This window comes from Gorilla gorilla, chromosome 5, assembly GCF_029281585.2.
Source record: "Gorilla gorilla gorilla isolate KB3781 chromosome 5, NHGRI_mGorGor1-v2.1_pri, whole genome shotgun sequence".
In the NCBI taxonomy this organism is placed as follows: domain Eukaryota; kingdom Metazoa; phylum Chordata; class Mammalia; order Primates; family Hominidae; genus Gorilla; species Gorilla gorilla.
In genome coordinates, this window is record NC_073229.2 from 49,933,772 (window position 1) to 49,952,679 (window position 18,908).

At 36.3% G+C, this 18,908-nt stretch overlaps 1 protein-coding gene, 1 long non-coding RNA gene and 1 other non-coding gene across 8 annotated transcripts in view; 2 read left to right on the forward strand and 1 right to left on the reverse strand.

Annotated features, from left to right (window-relative positions):
- LOC109027303 (uncharacterized) overlaps positions 1-18,908 on the forward strand; it is a 146,159-nt gene that overhangs the window by 89,763 nt on the left and 37,488 nt on the right. The window contains exon 2 of the long non-coding RNA XR_010134246.1: positions 14,986-15,045. This is a non-coding gene — a long non-coding RNA (uncharacterized lncRNA). The remainder of the gene's footprint in view (positions 1-14,985; positions 15,046-18,908) is intronic.
- Positions 1-18,908, reverse strand: part of TSBP1 (testis expressed basic protein 1) — a 79,590-nt gene that overhangs the window by 58,507 nt on the left and 2,175 nt on the right. For all 6 annotated transcript variants that reach the window (XR_008680591.2, XM_055390108.2, XM_055390109.2 and 3 more), the window contains exons 3-8: positions 17,983-18,015; positions 17,127-17,159; positions 15,482-15,511; positions 15,376-15,396; positions 4,888-4,908; positions 4,362-4,382 (exon numbers count right to left, since the gene is read on the reverse strand). Coding sequence is in view for 5 of the 6 variants with exons in the window: in XM_055390108.2 (XP_055246083.1) it covers positions 4,362-4,382; positions 4,888-4,908; positions 15,376-15,396; positions 15,482-15,511; positions 17,127-17,159; positions 17,983-18,015 (159 nt within the window). In the remaining variant the exon portion in view is untranslated. The remainder of the gene's footprint in view (positions 1-4,361; positions 4,383-4,887; positions 4,909-15,375; positions 15,397-15,481; positions 15,512-17,126; positions 17,160-17,982; positions 18,016-18,908) is intronic.
- On the forward strand, positions 2,117-2,221 carry LOC115935120 (U6 spliceosomal RNA). Its single transcript, XR_004070826.1, has one exon. It is a non-coding gene; the product is annotated as a U6 spliceosomal RNA (small nuclear RNA).

An 18,908-nucleotide genomic window follows, 5' to 3' on the forward strand; every position in this document is an offset into this window, starting at 1 on the left:
CAAAGATTTTTAAGAGTGGAAGAGGGAGGTAAAAGAGAGTAAGAGAAAGAGGTACTACAGTGGAAGAAGGGCAGGATGGTGTGATGTGAGGACTTGATTCATTTTTGTTCACTTTGAAGATAGAAGAAGGGAGCCATGAACCAAGGAATGTGGCCAGCCTCTAGAAGCTGAAAAAGCAAGGAAACAGATTTGTTCCTAGAACCTCCAGAAAGAATGCAGTCTAGCTGACAACCTGATTGTTGTCCAGGGAGACATATATGACAGATTTATAACCTATGGAACTGATAGATAATGAATTTGTGTTGTTTTAAGCCATTAAGTTTGTGGTAATTTGTTAGAGCAGCTATAGAAAACTAATACAACATGGTTATTTCCCCAAAATTCCCTTGTAGTTAGGTGTGGCTATATGCTTGAGTTCTAGCCAATCTAATGTTGTTAGAAGTGATATGAAAGTCATCCAGGCTTGTTTGTAAAGTCATCCACTCATGATCCTCAAGCTTTTTTCTTTCTGTTCACTTAAGGTGGACTAACATGATGAACTTAGGAGCCATTATTTGAAGATGGTGTAGTCATTAGTTAAGATGAATTTGAGTGCCTAAGACATTGCTGAGAGAAGGGCCATCCGCCAATCTGGAATTCCTGTTTTGGACTTCTCATAAGTAAGAAATAAAATTCTATTAGGGAAAACCACTGAGATTTTAAGATCCGGGGCTAACTTAATCAGTGTAGATAAGAAATATAAAAGAGAAGTTGCAAGATCTGAAAGATGGAAGGAAAATCTTTACATACATAGTAATTTTAGAAGTAGAGACTACAGTTTGTTGTTAGATAGATATAGATATAAATATGGGCAAAATTCATAGCAATTAAAGTTAAATTTTTCTGTAATTAAAGAAAGATTGAGTCCACAGAATGGAAACTCTTGAATGTTTATGAGTGTGAGATTAACTTCATTTATCCTGCTCAGAATAAATGGAAGCATTCAGGATTTTCCATTGTGGGTATGAGATTCACTTCATTTATCCTGCTCAGGATAATCTCACACTCATAAAAAGTTAATCTCACACATATAAACATTATAATTAAATGCAGAGCACAAAAATAAAGAGAATCTTGAAAATATATTTACTTAGGAACAAACATCAAACTAGTGATAGATTCTTATCAACAATAATAAATAATAAACAACAAGCAAATGGAATAAATCTTCAAAGTACTGAGGGAAAATAGTGTTCAATTCTATACCTAGCTAAATTTTCATTTAAGGCTGAAGGTGAAATAAAGCTATTTTCAGCCATATGAAGGCTTAGAAAATTTTTCACATATATGTAGAGTTTAAAGAACCAGTAAAGGATTGTATTTGGGCAAGAAATAGAAGAGAAAAGACACAGGATGTAGCAAATAATGTTAAGCAAAAACAATGCTGAAATATTGTTGTAAGTCTAAGTAATAATTAATAATTAAAGACAAAATTATTATTTTGTCTTTCAAAAGAATACCACAAACAAGATGGAGAATTTGGAAAGAATAGTTTGGAGGGAAGATGGTCAAATAAAAGTTATTATCTAGTCTTGGAAGAAGATACCAATTATCTTTAATTTTTAAAGAAAAATTAAATAGTACGCATGTTACAAATATCAGGATACATAAAACAAAATCCAGAAAAACACTAAGTAAAACAAAAGAAACAAGGGAATCTAATATACCAGCAGAAGGTAGGAAAGAAGATTTAAAAATGAAAGAACAGAGCATAGTACTGTAAGTTGAAAACACAATATAAATTGGAAACATTTAGATAAACATATAACAATTCACAATACAAAATGAATTAAATTCATCTATTAGGAAACAGAAAATTTTACATTGTTAATATGAACAAAGTCAAGCAATATGCCATTTAAAAAAGACACAAGACAAAAACAAACTTTTAAGGTTCAAAATAAAAGGATGAAAAATAGGCAAATACTAATTAAAACAAAGGTGTTAGAACAATGCTAATAACAGACAGTGTAGAATTGAAGTAAAAAAATAGTCATGAGGATATGAGTGGATATGAGGATATGAGTTTCAGCAGCATTTAGAAGTTACTTAGATACTTATATTAGAAAATAAGAGCACCCACTTCGGCAGCATATATACTAAAATTGGAATGATACAGAGAAGATTAGCGTGGCCCATATGTAAGGATGGCATGAAAATTCATGGTGTCCCATATAAAAATAAAATAAAAAAAGAAGATGAGAAAGTCTGGAAATTGATTAAGAGTTTCATATAGCAAGCTAGAAAAAGGAACAAAAATAAAGCAAAAGTAAAGAGAAGGAATTTTACCCATAGATATACATAGCCCAAGCTATGACAAGAAAATGGTTTTAAGAATTGGAAAAGGAAACTCAAGATTATCAGATTTTGCAGATGACATGATTTTTTACATATAGAATTCAAGAGAATCTGAAAATTATTAGAACTCTAAGAGCACAGCAGGGTGGCTAGATACAAAATCTACTCTCAAATATACAACATATAACTTATATTCCAACAATAATTATTTGTAAAATCCATATAGAGAGATAGTATTCACATCCGAAACAAAAAACAAGTATGTGTATAAGAATTAATGCAACAAAAGACATGCAAGACCTTTCTGAAGAAAATTATATTACATTATTGAAGGGTATATGAGAAAATTTGAATAGTAGGCAACCATGTTAATGCATGGGAATAATTGATTTTACAAATTAATCTACAGGCTCAATGAAATTTCAATGAAATCCTAATATGACTCATGGATTTTGAGAAATTATGAAATTCTTGTGTAAGAGAAAAGGTCAAAGAATAGCCAACACATTTCTGAAAAAGAACAAAGATAATGTGCTATTTTTTATAATAAATGTTATAAAGTTTTAGTAGTGAAAGCAATGGAGTATTGGTTCAGTAAAAGACAAAAGATCACTGGAACAGAAAATAAAATCCACGGAAAAACGAAATATATAAGATGAAGATGGCATTACAAATCAGCAGAGAAAGAATGCACCAGTCAATAAATCTAGTTGGAACAAGATGAGAAGAAATTCCTCTAGTTGGTTTTCCAGATGAAAGGAAAATTAGATCTCACCTGTATTATTACTAAAATCACTCATCAAAACCAAAAAACAGTTAACAAAGCCCCATTTGGATTAAAGTTCTATATGTAGAAAGGGAAATTTCAAAACTATTAAGAGAAAGTATTAGATAAAATCTTTGTGATACTCAGATAAGGCCAAAGAAACTAAAAAGCAGAAACTCTAAAAGAAAACAGGAGATTGACAAATTTTATTACAATAAATTGTGTGGTGTTGGGGGAGAGTGAGTAGAGGCCTTCTAAAAGTCAAGAGACAGCATAAAAATTTAAAGCTAAGGGACAGAATTGGATGAGATAATTGCAAATATTTAACATAACATATAAAAGTTGATCTTTCATAATAATAAAGAATTACTACAGATCAATAACTAATAGATAAATGAGTAAAGTAAATGAACAAGCAATTTATATAGGGTGAAGCCTAACTAGCTAGTAAGCCTATGAGAAGATACTCAATTTCAGGAGTGAGCAGGGAATGCAGATTTTAAAAATTGTATATGTGTTCAAGTGGCAATAATAGAAAAATATGACAAAATCTGGGATTGTTACTAATGCAGAGAAATTGGAAACATTTATTTATTTTTGTATGCCTCTATGTAACTACCAAGGAGCTTAATTAATAGCTAGTAAAATTTAAAATATGCATAAATTACATAAATGCTCATATACAATGTGAACACTAATCCTACTTCAGGGTATGTACCCCGGATAAACTCTTTTCCATCTACTTAAGGACTATCTTTGCAGCATTATTTCTGATAGCAGAAATTGGAAACATTGAGAATGCATCGGTAGTAGAAATAATAGAAAAATATTGTATATTCATAAGGTGGAATATTATTCAACAAAGTGTATAACCTGGATTTCAAAACTACATTTTGAGAGAAAAATGCAAATCGTAATGATACTATCAGACAGATGCCATTTTTGTAAAATTAAACATTAAAAAAGATACTATATTTTGTTCAGTGATAGGTAGAGACTATAAATATATGTAAATAGACTTAAATATTTAAAATATATTAATAAGCCTTTGGGAAGAAGGGAGTGGAATATGTCTATGATAACTTGAGAAATATGACAAGAATATTATCAATTTGTCACATCTAAGGTTTGGATATACAAGTGTTAATTATTTTTATACTTAATTTAAAAAACTTTCTTAAAAGAGAAAAAATACAGAAAAAATAGGGCTTGCAAACCAGATGACAGTAGAATTGAAAGAAAACCACAAAGCACTTACCTAGAGAGTTGGTTGATGGTGCTAAAATACACACACAGAAAACATGAGGTGAATCATGAGAATTTGGATCCCTAATCTTTACTTATCAGCTTCAGCTGCTGTCACCCCCTTCTCAGGAGTTAAAGTCTAGGCCCGGGAGTCATCACTGATCTGGTGATGGGTACTGATGGCCACTCCCACCAGCTACTGCATATGCTTTCCATCTCTAAAAATGGGTTCAATTTTTAGTAGGCAGATGCCATTCCTACTGCCCTAATTCCTCCCTCCCTTTTTTCCCTCTCTATTTTCTTCTCTCTCTCTCCCTTTTATCTTTATTACTTTCCTTTTCTCTTGCTCATCACTTCTATTGTTTTCCTTTTCTCCCAGCCAGATCATTCTAAACCAGCACTAGAAAACTTTATCTATTGCTTAGTATTCATATGACTTGACATATGACGGGATTTCTCTTTCCTCCAAAGCATTTACAATCTAGGGAAATGTTACTAATAGGAAGCAAATTTTTGTTAAGAAGCAAGATAATACTTACTGTAATCTCTTTTGGATCCCTCTGAAAACATAAACAAAAGAAAGAAAAATCAGTTTGGATATTCTATTTCTGTAGTTTTGATATCACTACAGAGGATTACCCAATCAACACCCTCAAATATCCAATTAGGCAAGAAACTGGAGACAAAATCTCCTCATGGCTTAATTTATAAGTTTAATGACATTAAAAAAACAGGCAGAGTTTAATTAAGGTAAATACAAGTAGTGAGAAGAAATAATAAACTATACATGCAAACATTGAAACAGAAGAATGTATAGTTATAAGGTAAGTTGAGGTCAAATAAAAGAAGGAATGGCAAAGTATTTACTCAGCTGACTGGGAATTCAAGTTCAGTGACAATATGGCAAATTATAATGAATGCAAATGTGTATATTGATTGCGATTGAATGTGCATCCTATGATCTAAAACTTGTTTCTTAGTGATGTCATGGAAACAGACTTTCTAAAAGATCTGGAGACAATGCAAATTACATGGAAAACTAGTCATGTTATCACTGTTGTTTTCATAAAAGTGTAAAAGTAAATAGTAATATTGATACTTTGTAGTTGATTTAAATTATGTTGAATCATAATATCATTTGCTATTTCACTAAAGTATAGTTAAAGATCTACTCAGAAATGTAAAGACAATAGTAGTTTTTTTTCAGCTTCTTTTCTGAAAATGAGTGCTCTTCTTCCATACTTGGCAGTCATTGTGATGGGAATTAAGTACAAAACACATTCTCTGTTTTATAATAATGTTTCTTGTTTCTCATGGTTCTACGGGGATTTTAAAAACGGTGTCTCAAGCCTGTAGTCCCAGCACTTTGGGAGGCCGAAGTGGGTGTGTTACCTGAGGTCAGGAGTTCGAGACCAGCCTGGCCAACATGGTGAAACCCTGTCTCTAGTAAAAATACAAAAATTCGCTGGGCGTGGTGGTGCACGCCTGTAATCCCAGCTACTCAGGAGGCTGAGGCAGGAGAATTGCCTGTGCCCGGGAGACGGAGATTGCAGTAAGCCGAGACAGTGCCACTGCACTCCAGCCTGGCCCACAGAGCAAGACTCTGTCTCAATGAAAAAAAAAAGGGAAAATACATCAAGATGTTAATAGAGTTGCCACAAAAATGGAAAATACCACTGAAATGCCGAACATTTTAATATGCTGCACTTGAAATTTGTTATAAAAACTTTCATGTGCTGCACTTACATTTGCTAGAAAAATACTAAGAATAAATTTAATTTCAAAAAAATTTTGGAATAACCATGGCAGCTTTTATATGTGATATATTTAAGTTAAACTAAACTTTGAGTACTAAATTTCATGTACCTAAACTAACATAATGACCTTACCTAATATTAATATCTTCCTGCCAGAAGATTTCTATAGTCTCAAGTTGACCAGTACATTTATATTCCTATGTCTAGAAATAATGGAGGGAAGACTAGTAGGGCGTGGGAACCTAGAAACTTAGGATGACTGAGATTTAAAGGTTATGTTAGGGGGACTGGAAAGTCAGAGAAATAGCCATTTGGGTTTATGAATTTTAAAGTATGACTTATTAAAACAACAATAAAATGTTTACTGATTCAAGTTTTTCCTTAAGAATGCAAGGGAGCCCAGATTAGAAAGATACTAAGATTGTAGGCTTGTACACTAAAGATCTGTAAACAGGAAATTAAAAATTAAGATATTACTAAATTACATAAGAATAAACTCTCTGACTGCCTAAAATTTGGAATTAGACAATTCTAAATTCCTATCCAGGTTGTCACTTCCAAGTCCTGTGGCCTTGGGCAAGTCATTAATGTTTTTAAGCATAAGTTTCTCTTCTGTAAATTAGGGATAACAATAGTAAATTACTTTATTCATTTAAGAGCTACTTATTAAGGATCTCCCTCGCTGTGGTGAGGTGAATAGACTATAAGAAGGCAAGAGGAGTATCAAGGAAACAAGGTAGGAGGCAAGAGATATTGGTGTTTGGGCAAGGATTGTCATGGTGGTGGAAGGTGGTTTGATTTGGAGTATAATTTGAAAGCATCAGAGATGGGATTTGATGGTGGATTGGATGAAGAGAGTAGGAAAGGAGTTAAATATCATTCCAAGGTAGATAGTCTGAGCAATTAGGTGAATACAGGTGCTAGCACCAGTGTGTAGAAGGGATTAGGGCTTGGGTTTTAGACATGCTAAGAGTGAGATGCCTTTCATACATCTTCAGGACACGTGTGTTATGATTATATAGGTTGGTTTACTGCACAAAGGGTTAAGGGAACTGAAATCCCCAGCAGTGTCTCTGGGGTGGGGCTGCATTCACTTGCAGGAAGGAACACCTTTTCCTAATATGCACCAAAGCAACCTGTAGGCTACTGGAGGCCTTGGACAGCCAGGGAGGGATTTTTGGGTAGCTCATCTTTGTGTGGTTGACAGGGTTGTTTGTAGATATTAAATATTAATAAAATGAAAAAATGCTCACCAGAATGACTAACATATAGTAGGTGCTAAGTACATGTTAATTCTCCTCTCTTCTTACAGTGTGTAGTTTTATTTTGCTTATCTGTGTACCCTTAAATTCCTAACATTGAGGTAGCTTCTTGCACTGGTTAAATCTGGTATTCTGGTGGACTGTTACTGGAGAGGTTTTTTCCCAAGAAATATGAGATGTAAATGACAACAGTAGACAACAGCAGTATTTCTTTGCACCCTTGGAATTTTATTGCACAAGTCATATCTTACTGTGATGAACTTTTAAGAATTTATTCCTTGATTTCTTTTTATTATTATTATACTTTAAGTTCTAGGGTATATGTGCACAACGTGCAGGTTTGTTACATATGTATACATGTGCCATATTGGTATGCTGCACCCATTAACTCGTCATTTACATTAGGTATATCTCCTAATGCTATCCCTCCCCACTCCCCTCACCTCACAACAGGCCCCGGTGTGTGATGTTCCCCTTCCTGTGTCCAAGTGTTCTCATTGTTCAATTCCCACCTGTGAGTGAGAACATGAGGTGTTTGGTTTTTTGTCCTTGCGATAGTTTGCCGAGAATGATGGTTTCCAGCTTCATCCATGTCCCTACAAAGGACACGAACTCATCCTTTTTTATTGCTGCATAGTATTCCATGGTGTATATATGCCACATTTTCTTAATCCGGTGTATCATTGATGGACTTTTGGGTTGGATCCAAGTCTTTGCTGTTGTGAATAGTGCCGCAATAAACATACGTGTGCGTGTGTCTTTATAGCAGCATGATTTGTTTTATTATTATTATTATTATTATACTTTAAGTTTTAGGGTACATGTGCACAATGTGCAGGTTAGTTACATATGTATACATGTGCCATGCTGGTGCGCTGCACCCACTAACTCGTCATCTAGCATTAGGTATATCTCCCAATGCTATCCCCCCCCCTCCCCCCACCCCACAACAGTCCCCAGAGTGTGATGTTCCCCTTCCTGTGTCCATGTGTTCTCATTGTTCAATTCTCCTTTGGGTATATACCCAGTAATGGGATGGCTGGGTCAAATAGTATTTCTAGTTCTAGATCCCTGAGGAATAGCCACACTGACTTCCACAATGGTTGAACTAGTTTACAGCCCCACCAACAGTGTAAAAGTGTTCCTGTTTCTCCACATCCTCTCTAGCACCTGTTGTTTCCTGACTTTTTAATGATCGCCATTCTAACTGGTGTGAGATGGTATCTCATAGTGGTTTTGATTTGCATTTCTCTGATGGCCAGTGATGATGAGCATTTTTTCATGTGTCTTTTGGCTGCATAAATGTCTTCTTTTGAGAAGTCTCTGTTCATATCCTTCACCCACTTGTTGATGGGGTTGTTTGTTTTTTTCTTGTAAATTTGTTTGAGTTCTTTGTAGATTCTGGATATTAGCCCTTTGTCAGATGAGTAGATTGCAAAAATTTTCTCCCATTCTGTAGTTTGCCTGTTCACTCTGATGGTAGTTTCTTTTGCTGTGCAGAAGCTCTTTAGTTTAATTAGATCCCATTTGTCCATTTTGGCTTTTGTTGCCATTGCTTTTGGTGTTTTAAACATGAAGTCCTTGCCCATGCCTATGTCCTGAATGGTATTGCCTAGGTTTTCTTCTAGGGTTTTTATGGTTTTAGGTGTAACATTTAAGTCTTTAATCCATCTTGAATTAATTCAATGAGTAGTTAGCATTTGTGAGATCTGGGATGTTGAATTTCTCTTGACCACTCAGATTATTTTTTTCTTTTCTTTAGCTTTATTGAGGTATAATTATAAAAATTATATATATTTAAGGTATTACAGTGTGCGATTCTAATATATGTATACATTGTGAAATGATTGCCACAATCAAGCTAATTAACATATCTACCACTTCAAATACTTACTTCTATTTTTCATTTTGTGATGAGAATATGTAAGACCTACTCTCTTAGTAAATTTCAAGTATATAATACATTATAGTCACCATGCTGTACATTGGGTCTACATAACGTATTTGTCATAAAACTGCAAGTTTGTACCCTTTGGCCAACTTCTGCCCATTTCTTCCACCCCCTAACCTCTGGTAATCACCTTTCTGCTCTCTGAGTTCAACTTTTTAAGGTTCCATATATACATGAGATCATGTAGTATTTGTCTTTCTATGCCTGGCTAATTATACTTAGCCTAAGGTCTTCCAGGTTCATCCATGTTGTCACAAATGGCAAGATTTCTTTCTTTTCCTAAGGCTGTATAATATTTCATTGTGTGTGTGTGTGTATGTGTGTGTGTCTGTGTATCACATTTTCTTTATCCATTCATCCACTGATGGACACCTAGTTTATTCCTCTATCCCGGGTATTGTAAATAATGCTGCAATGAATATGGGAGTGCAAATATCTCTTCAGGATAATGATTTTTATTTCCTTTGAATATATGCCCAGAAGTAGCATTCCTGAATCATATGGTAGTTCTATTTTTAATTTATTGGAGGAACCACAATACTGTTTTCCATAATGGCTGTGTTACTTTACATTCCTAACAACAGTGTACAAGGGTTCCCTTTTCTCCATATCCTTGCCAACACTTGTTATCCCTTGACATTTTGAATGCATCCTATCTGGTGCGAGGTGCATTTCCTTGATGATTAGTGATATTGTGCACCTTTATTTATTAGTTGGCTGTATGTCTTCTCTGAAAAAATGTCTATTTAGGTCCTTAGTCCATTTTATTTTATTTTATTTTTTTTCTCTCTCTCTTTCTTTTTTTTAATTATACTTTAAGTTCTAGGGTACATGTGCACAACGTGCAGGTTTGTTACATATATATACATGTGCCATGTTGGTGTGCTGCACCCATTAACTCGTCATTTACATTAGGTATTTCTCCTAATGCTATCCCTCCCTGCTTCCCCCACCCCGCAACAGGCCCCAGTGTGTGATGTTCCCCACCCTGTGTCCAAGTGTTCTCATTGTTCAATTCCCACCTATGAGTGAGAACATGCAGTGTTTGGTTTTCTGTCCTTGCAATAGTTTGCTGAGAATGATGGTTTCCAGCTTCATCCATGTCCCTACAAAGGACATGAACTCTTCATGTTTTATTGCTGCATAGTATTCCATGGTGTATATGTGCCACATTTTCTTAATCTGGTGTATCATTGATGGACTTTTGGGTTGGTTCCAAGTCTTTGCTATTGTGAATAGTGCCACAATAAACACACGTGTGCATGTGTCTTTATAGTAGCATGATTTATAATCCTTTGGGTATATACCCAATAATGGGATGGCTGGGTCAAATGGTATTTCTAGTTCTGGATCCTTGAGGAATCACCACACTGTCTTCCTCAATGGTTGAACTAGTTTACGCTCCCACCAACATTGTAAAAACATTCCTATTTCTCCATATCCTCTCCAGCACCTGTTTCCTGACTTTTTAATGATTGCCATTCTAACTGGTGTGAGATGGTATCTCACTGTGGTTTTGATTTGCATTTCTCTGATGGCCAGTGATGATGAGCATTTTTTCATATGTCTGTTGGCTGCATAAATGTCTTCTTTTAAGAATTGTCTGTTCATGGACTAAGGTTCATGAACAGATATGAACCTTAGTCCATTTTAAAATCAGCTTATTTGTTTCAGCTGTATTTTGAGCTGTATCTTGCTTTTGAGTTGTATGAGTTCCTTATATATTTTGGATATTGCTGTGGTTTTAATGTCCTCTCCAAAACTCATATGAAACTTAATCCTCAATGTGACAGCATTGAGAAGTGAGGCCTTAAAGAGGTGATTATATCATGAGGGTTCTACCCACATAAATGGATTAATCCACTAATGGATTAATGAGTTGTCAGGCAAGTGGAACTGGTGGCTTCATAAGAAGAGGAACGGGCCGGGCGTGGTGGCTCAAGCCTGTAATCCCAGCACTTTGGGAGGCCGAGGTGGGCGGATCACGAGGTCAGGAGATCAAGACCATCCTGGCTAACACGGTGAAACCCCGTCTCTACTAAAAATACAAAAATTAGCCTGGCGTAGTGGCGGGCGCCTGTAGTCCCAGCAACTCGGGAGGCTGAGGCAGGAGAATGGCGTGAACCCGGGAGGCAGAGATTGCAGTGAGCCGAGATCACGCCACTGCACTCCAGCCTGGGCAACAGAGCCAGACTCCGTCTCAAAAAAAAAGAAGGGGAACGACCTAAGCATAGCATGTTAGCCACCTTGCCATGTTATGCCCTGTACCACTTCAGGAATCTGCAGAGAGTCCCCACTAGCAAGAAGGCTCTCTTGCGCCACATGCGCCCCCTCAGCCTTGGACTTTCCATCCTCCATAACTGTAAGAAATAATAATACATTTCTTTTGTTTATAAATTACCCAGTTTCAGATATTCTGTTATAAGCAACAGAAACAGATTAAGACAAATATTAACCACCTATCAGATACATGGTTTGCAAATATTTTCTCCTATTCTGTGAGTTGGCTTTCATTTTGTTGATTGTTTCCTTTGTTGTCCAGAAACAATTTTGTTTGATGAGATACCACTTATTTTTGCTTTTGTTACTGTGTTTTTGGTGTCATATAAAACAACTTGCAAAGACCAATGTCATGGAACTTTTCACTGTTTTATTATAGGAGTTTTATAGTGGCAAGTCTTACATTAAAGTCTTTAATCCATTTTGAATTGATCTTTGTGTATGGTATATGATAAGGGCCAATTTCTTTTTTTTTTTTTTGCATATGGATATCCAGTTTTCCCAATAACATTTATCCTTTCCCTATTGGGTATTCTTGGTAACTTTATTTTCTCCCTTGTTAATTTTCTGTGTGGATGCTCTATTCATTGTCAATAATGGGTTACTGAAGTCTGCTATGATTATTATATTGCTGTTTCTCCCTGCAGTTATGTAAATATTATATATTTAGGTGCTCTGACATTATGTGCATATGTACTTATAATTTTTATATCCTCTTGATGAATTGGCCCCTTTATAATTATATAATGAGCTTCTTTGTCTCTTGTTATAATTTTTGACTAAAAGTCTATTTTGCCTGATATAAGTATAGCCACCCCTACCGTCTTTTGTTTTCCATTTGCATGGAGCATCTTTTTTTCATCCCTTTACTTTCATTCTATATGTATCCTTAGAGCTGGAGTGTGTCTGCTACAGGCAGCATAGATAGTTGCAACTTGTTTTTAAATACATTTAGCTACTCTGTGTCTTTTCATTAGAAAATTTAATCCATTTACGTTCAAGTAATTATTGATAGTTAAGGACTTAATATAGTTATTTTCTTGGTTGTTTTTTGGCTGTTTTGTATATCCTTTCTTCCTTTCTTCTTGTCTTTCTTTGTGATTTGCTGATTTTCTGTAGTGGTATGCTTTAATATCTTTCTGTTTTGTGTATCTAGTATAGGTTTTTGGTTTGTGGTTACCATAAGCTTACATAAAATATGGTTTCAACAGTCTATTTGAAGCTAATAATAACTTAGATTATTAAAATAGATTACATACAAAAACTCTACATATTATTCTCCCTACTTTTTACATTCTCAGTGTCAAAATTTACATTTAAAAAAATTGTATATCATTAACAAATTATATACTTTTAATATTTTGTCTTTTAACTTTTATATTAGCATTAAAAGTTATTTATACACCATCATTACAGTATTAGAATATTCTGAATTGACTGTATATTTACCTTACCAGTGAATTTTATACTTGGATATGTTTTCATTTTACTAATTATTGGCCTTTCATTTCAGCTTGAAGAACATTCTCTAGCATTTCTTGTAAGGCAGATCTGTTGGTGATAAACTCCCTCAGCTTTTGTTTGTCTGATAAAGACTATCTCTCAGATCTGAAAAACAGCTTTACGGGTAAAGAGTTGTTGGTTGGCAGTTTTTTTCTTTCAGCAAATTGAATATATCATCCCACTATGTACTGGCCTAGAAAATGTCTGCATAGAAGTGCTAATATCCTCCTGATGTACCTTTAAATGTGATATGCTTCTTTCAAGATTCTCTCTTTAACTTTGATTATTGACAATTTGACATAATGTCTTGGAGAAGTCTTCTTTGGGTTAAATACGATTGGAGAGTTTTGAGTTTCATATATCGAGATGTCTATATCTCTTCACAGATTTGGAAAGTTTTTAGCAATTATGCCTTAAATAAGCATTTATTCTATTTTATTTCTCTTTTCCTCTGAGACTCCAATAATGCAAAAAGTTAGCTCCCTTGATGGTGTCCCATAAATCTTGTACATATTTCTTCATTTCTTTTCTTTGTGATTTTTTTTTTTTTGTACTCTGACTAGATAATTTTAAATGATTGGTCTTTGACTTCTCTTATTCTTTCTTGTACTTGATCCATCATCTTGGAAGCTCTCTATTTCCTTTTTGTTTTAGTTTAGTCATTGCACCCTTCAGCTCCAAAATTTGTATGGCTCTGTTTTGTTTTTTTTTCTCTTTGTTGAACTTCTACTTTTGTTCTTGTGTTGTTTTCCTGATGTCATTATATTGTTTGTGTTGTCTTGTAGCTCACTGAGCTTTCTTATAACAATTGTTTTGGATTTTTTTGTCAGGCAACTGGTGGATTGATTTTTAGGCAAACCTTCATTTTTGGGGGTTAGTTACTGAAATATTGTGTTCTTTTAGTGGTGTCATGTTTCCTTGATTTTTATGACCTTGAAGTCTTGTCTTGTGTTTTCACATTTGAAGAAACAGTCACCCTGTTCAGTATTTGTTTGTGCCTCCTTCACAGATGGGATTTTTTCCCTTTTTTTGAGAGAAAATCTCACTCTGCTACCCAGAGTGGAGCAGTGGCATGATCGTGGCTCACTGCAGCATCAAACTCCTGGGCTCAAGCAATCCTCCCACCTCAGCCTCCTGAGTAGCTGGGACTGCAGGTGTGCACCACCACATCCAACTGATTTTTTTTTTTCTTAGAGACGGGGTCTCACTATGTTGCCCAGGCCAGTCTCGAACTCCTAGGCTCAAGAAGTCCTCCTGCCTCGGCCTCCCAAAGTGCTGGGATTTCAGGCATGAACTACCACACCCAGGCTAGATGGGATTTCTAAGATTGTGCTTTCTCTCAATCCTGCAAAGCCAGTCCAGGTTCTGAGAGCCTTCCCTTTGTTTTCCCTAGGGTGGTGCTCTGGAATTCTCAAGTTTGTGTCCTTTTTTCCGATCCCACAAAGTCAAACTGACTGTGAGATGTTTCCTTTTGTTGTCCATGGTGGCTCATTTGGGGACTCAGCCTAGATGGGAGAGTGAAATGTGTGAAAGGCGTGCCTGTGGGTCAGTAGTGCAAAGAGCATAGGTCACGCATCTCAAATGGCAGGCTTTCTGATGAGTGGGTTCTGCAGTCTCTTTTCCCTGCTCCCAGCCTCTCCTAACCATTCAACTATGCTGATCATCTCAGTGTTCTGGGTGGAGTGAGAAATAAGTGGGCTTATCGGACAGCATCCTGAATGGCTGGGGGATGTGGGCACTCATTAAGTTCTGCACATTTTTTCTGTGGGAGAAATTGTGGGCCAAGTGGGTCTGTCTCAGCATTGAGTTGTGCCACCTTGGGGGAGGAGTGATGTGGGTAAAGTGAAACTGTTCTTCTTACCCTCTTTAATACATCTGTTCTAGGATTTTATAACCTGACAGCGTGCTGGAACTTCTCTGCTGGACTCCTGGACTCCCACAACGGTATTGTCTCATCTGTGGATAGTTGTCTAAATTGATGCTTCTGTGTGGGAAGAAAGCTCCTATTCTACTATTTTGCTGATGCCTTTCTCTCATATTACTTTTGTTAAATAATTAGGAGTTGGATAGGAGAGGAATTGCATAGCTTTGGGGAAAATGGTGCCTCATAGCGTGATGGTGAACATTTGTGAACATTTCTCAGAATATTCTGTAACTACTTTGACTTCTTCTTCTTCTTTTTTAAATTTTGGTCAGTTTTTATAGCGTTTTATGTTGTGGCAGGAAGAAGCCTGATTTTCCTTTAATTTTACAAAAATCTCTACATATACTTACCTCGGTTATCATATGAAGTGTCTAGAGAATTGAAGAAAAATTATAAGATTCTTAATTTCTCATAAACAGACTCCTATATTAATTTCTTAGCAATACAATAATTTACCACTTTGTGTTGAATATGCATGTCGGGATCCTAAAAGAGAAGATAAAAACATAATGAGATTTTACTTCAACAAGTAAGTCTATATTATTTTTTGTTAGATAAAAATCTGTTTACCTCTTCCTCTTTTAGATCTCTGAGAAGAAAAATCTTTTAGGAAAGAAAAAAACATATTAACTTTACCAACAGTTCATTAAAAAATAAGTTTATCAGGCCGGGCGTGGTGGCTCACGCCTATGTTCCCAGCACTTTGGGAGGCCGAGGCGGGTGGATCACGAGGTCAGGAGATCGAGACCATCCTGGCTAACACGGTGAAACCCCGTCTCTACTAAAAATACAAAAAAAAAAATTGTCCGGGCGTGGTGGCAGGTGCCTGTGGTCACTGCTCAGAAGGCTGAGAGAGGAGAATGGCATGAACCCGGGAGGCGGAGCTTGCAGTGAGCCGAGATTGCGCCACTGCACTCCAGCCTGGGCGACAGTGCGAGACTCCGTCTCAAAAAAAAAAAAAAAAAAAAAAAAAAAAGTTTATCATTAGTCTCAATCCAACTACTAAAAGATTTGCTAGTTTCCCGGATATTCCCATTTTCTTTAGATTCCATTTCAGAAAATAAAGAGGGAATGCCATGGCACTGTGCTCTTCACTCTTGTTCATGATAGATGAATCATAGAGGTAAGAAGGAGAAGGATGGACCAAGAGTCCAAGTGTGGGGCATGGACAGCAAGCGAAGTGACTGAGTTACTTTCTCTTTTCTTTCCTCAACTCTCAGGGATCTATATGCTTGTAGCATGTGTGTGTGTGTGTGCGTGTAATTATTTCCACATCCACAATCTCATAACCTTATAGTTCTGGTGTAGCTGGTGGGCCTGGTGTGGACAACTTTAGTGGCTTCCAGCAAGAATGAGTCGTAGCTCTAGTGGTTCTTGTTGAGTTCTGGAGATAGGACTAGTCAGAAAGAGAGAAAGAGGGAAGGAAAGAGAGAGAGAGAGAGAGAAAGAGAGAGAGAGACAGCCGAGGGAACGTCTATAGGCAGCCCTGGTGAGTGGATATTGAAAGAGAACATTGAGTGTTGGGGCGTGAGGGTTAGGGATAGCCATGGTACATTGAAATTAGTGGTACTGGTGTGTCCCTTCAAAAAAGTAGACAGCGCATTGCCGTCTTCTCATAACTATCACGTTTCAAAACCTGAATTTGATATCCAGCTCCCTCCTCAGCTAGGTGAACTTGAGTAAGTCTCAATCTTTTGAGCATAAATTTCATCTTCTTAAATGGGGATAAGCTTTGTTTACCTCTTATACTGTATGGCTTTCAAAGTGTATTTTCACATATACTATTCCATTTCATATTCATTTTAGCCACATTTTAAACATCCAGGAAATTGTTTCGGAGCGGTTCCTTAACCTTTCTAATATCTTGGAAGTAGACAGAAGATGGAAATGAATTCTTTTGATGGTCTTAAGAAGGAGAATTATTTACCTTTTCTGAGAAAAATGCACAATTTTTCTTGAGAGAGGAGTGATAAGCATTTGAATATTATAAAAACAAAAGATATGCTGACTCAACAAATCATGCTCAAATGGAGATGAGTTGATTCACACTCTAAAGAGTATATTCCTTCATTAACTGTCTAGTAGTTCCTAATCTATTTACCTCTACCATCCTCATAGTCCAGAAGTCTAGCACCTAGAAAAAAAGGGAGAGCACATGATTTTGCTTCTTGATTATTAATGAGGCTTTATTTAAGACTCTGAGAACTAATGTAAACATGAACTCCTAATGGTGAATAATGATGTAAATTAATTTACTTTGCAGGAACTAGGAATTGTGCATAAGCTACAAGAGCTGATGATGATAAGTGACTGTGTCAATCACCAATTTTATAATATTAGCCAGGCTAAATGATAGTCAGAAGGAGTTTCAGAGTTTCTTTTACCTCTTGGTAATTCAGCAGCTAGTCTCCTAGTTTTTGCCTTATACCAATCCTGTGCTATCTTTCTTAACAACTTTGGCATCTCTCCAGACCTTTCCATGGAAAGTCTTCTTCAATTCTTCACATCCTGAAGTTGGTACTCTTCTCAATCATAATTACCCTAACTGTGTTCACTCTCGTTATTCTAGGATACATTATATTTTTCGGTCCGGCCACTTCACTAAGGCCGTCTTCATGAATGGATTTAGGCTTTTTACTGAACCATCTGTTCCAGTGCCTAAACTGGAACAGTTCTCTGTTGCTGCTCTCAGACCACAGGAAGCATCTGTAGAGAGCCTCAGAATTATGCAGGCCTACCCAGTATTAATTAATTCTCCCCAACTCCAGTTTGGCATTCAGTACTGCTCAGAAATCTCTGGTAGATTTCTCCCACTCACTTAGAAGCAGTTCAGTTCATGCAATGGTGCACTATGCAAGGTTCTGGAAACACAACTGTAAACAAGACAGATTTCATTCCTGACTTGTGAAAATTCTATAAATACTATATTTATTTTTCTCATGAGTATAAGTACTTACTTTGTTCTGAACTGTATCTGGAGATATACATTTCTGTGGAAGAATTAGGCAAAATGTTTTTATTAGTTACTTAGGAGAAGTGTTCTTCCTCTGATCAAACTCTTCTCACTCTAAGCTATGCTTCTTGCTTACCAAGGTGGTCCTCCTGATATAATGCATTGTTGTTCTCACCCATTTTCCACATCTCCCATCAGCCCTGTTTTACCTATCTTTTCACACTACTTATGCTTTGAGGGCTCACAGGCATTGAGGATGGGAAACAGGGAGGGAATATAGCTGATTAGAAAGTTGTGGGAGAGAAACAGAAAAATCCAGGAAAGAGAGATCTTATGGCATAGAAATAGGTCTTAGCTTTTATGAGCTCCATCTCTATTTCATCGACAAGTACTACTCTGTATTTGTCTCTTCTTATCATCTCCCCAAATTAAGTCACTAAAAGTCTCCAATTCTTTTTATATAATACTAGATACTGGTGTTTAGCAACATACTGTCTTCTCACTTCTATTTTTTTTTTAAAACTCAGGTAATTTCCCTTGGAGCTCAGGTAATTTTCTTTTAAAATATTCTTATTACTTTTGCTAAACTCTGTGATTTTTTTTTTTTTTTTTGAGATGGAGTCTTGCACTGTCACCCAGGCTGGAGTGCAATGGCGTGATCTTGGCTCACTGCAACCTCCGTCTCCTGGGTTCAAACAATTCTCCTGCCTCAGTCTCCCGAGCGGCTGGGCTTACAGTTACCTGCCACCATGCCCAGCTAATTTTTGTATTTTTAGAAGAGACAGGGTTTCACCATTTTGGTCAGGCTGGTCTCGAACTCCTGACCTTGTGATCCGCCCGTCTCGGCCTCCCAAACTGCTGGGATTACAGGCGTGAGCCACCGCTCCCGGCCTATCTGTGACTTTTTGTTTGACATTATTGATAATGTAA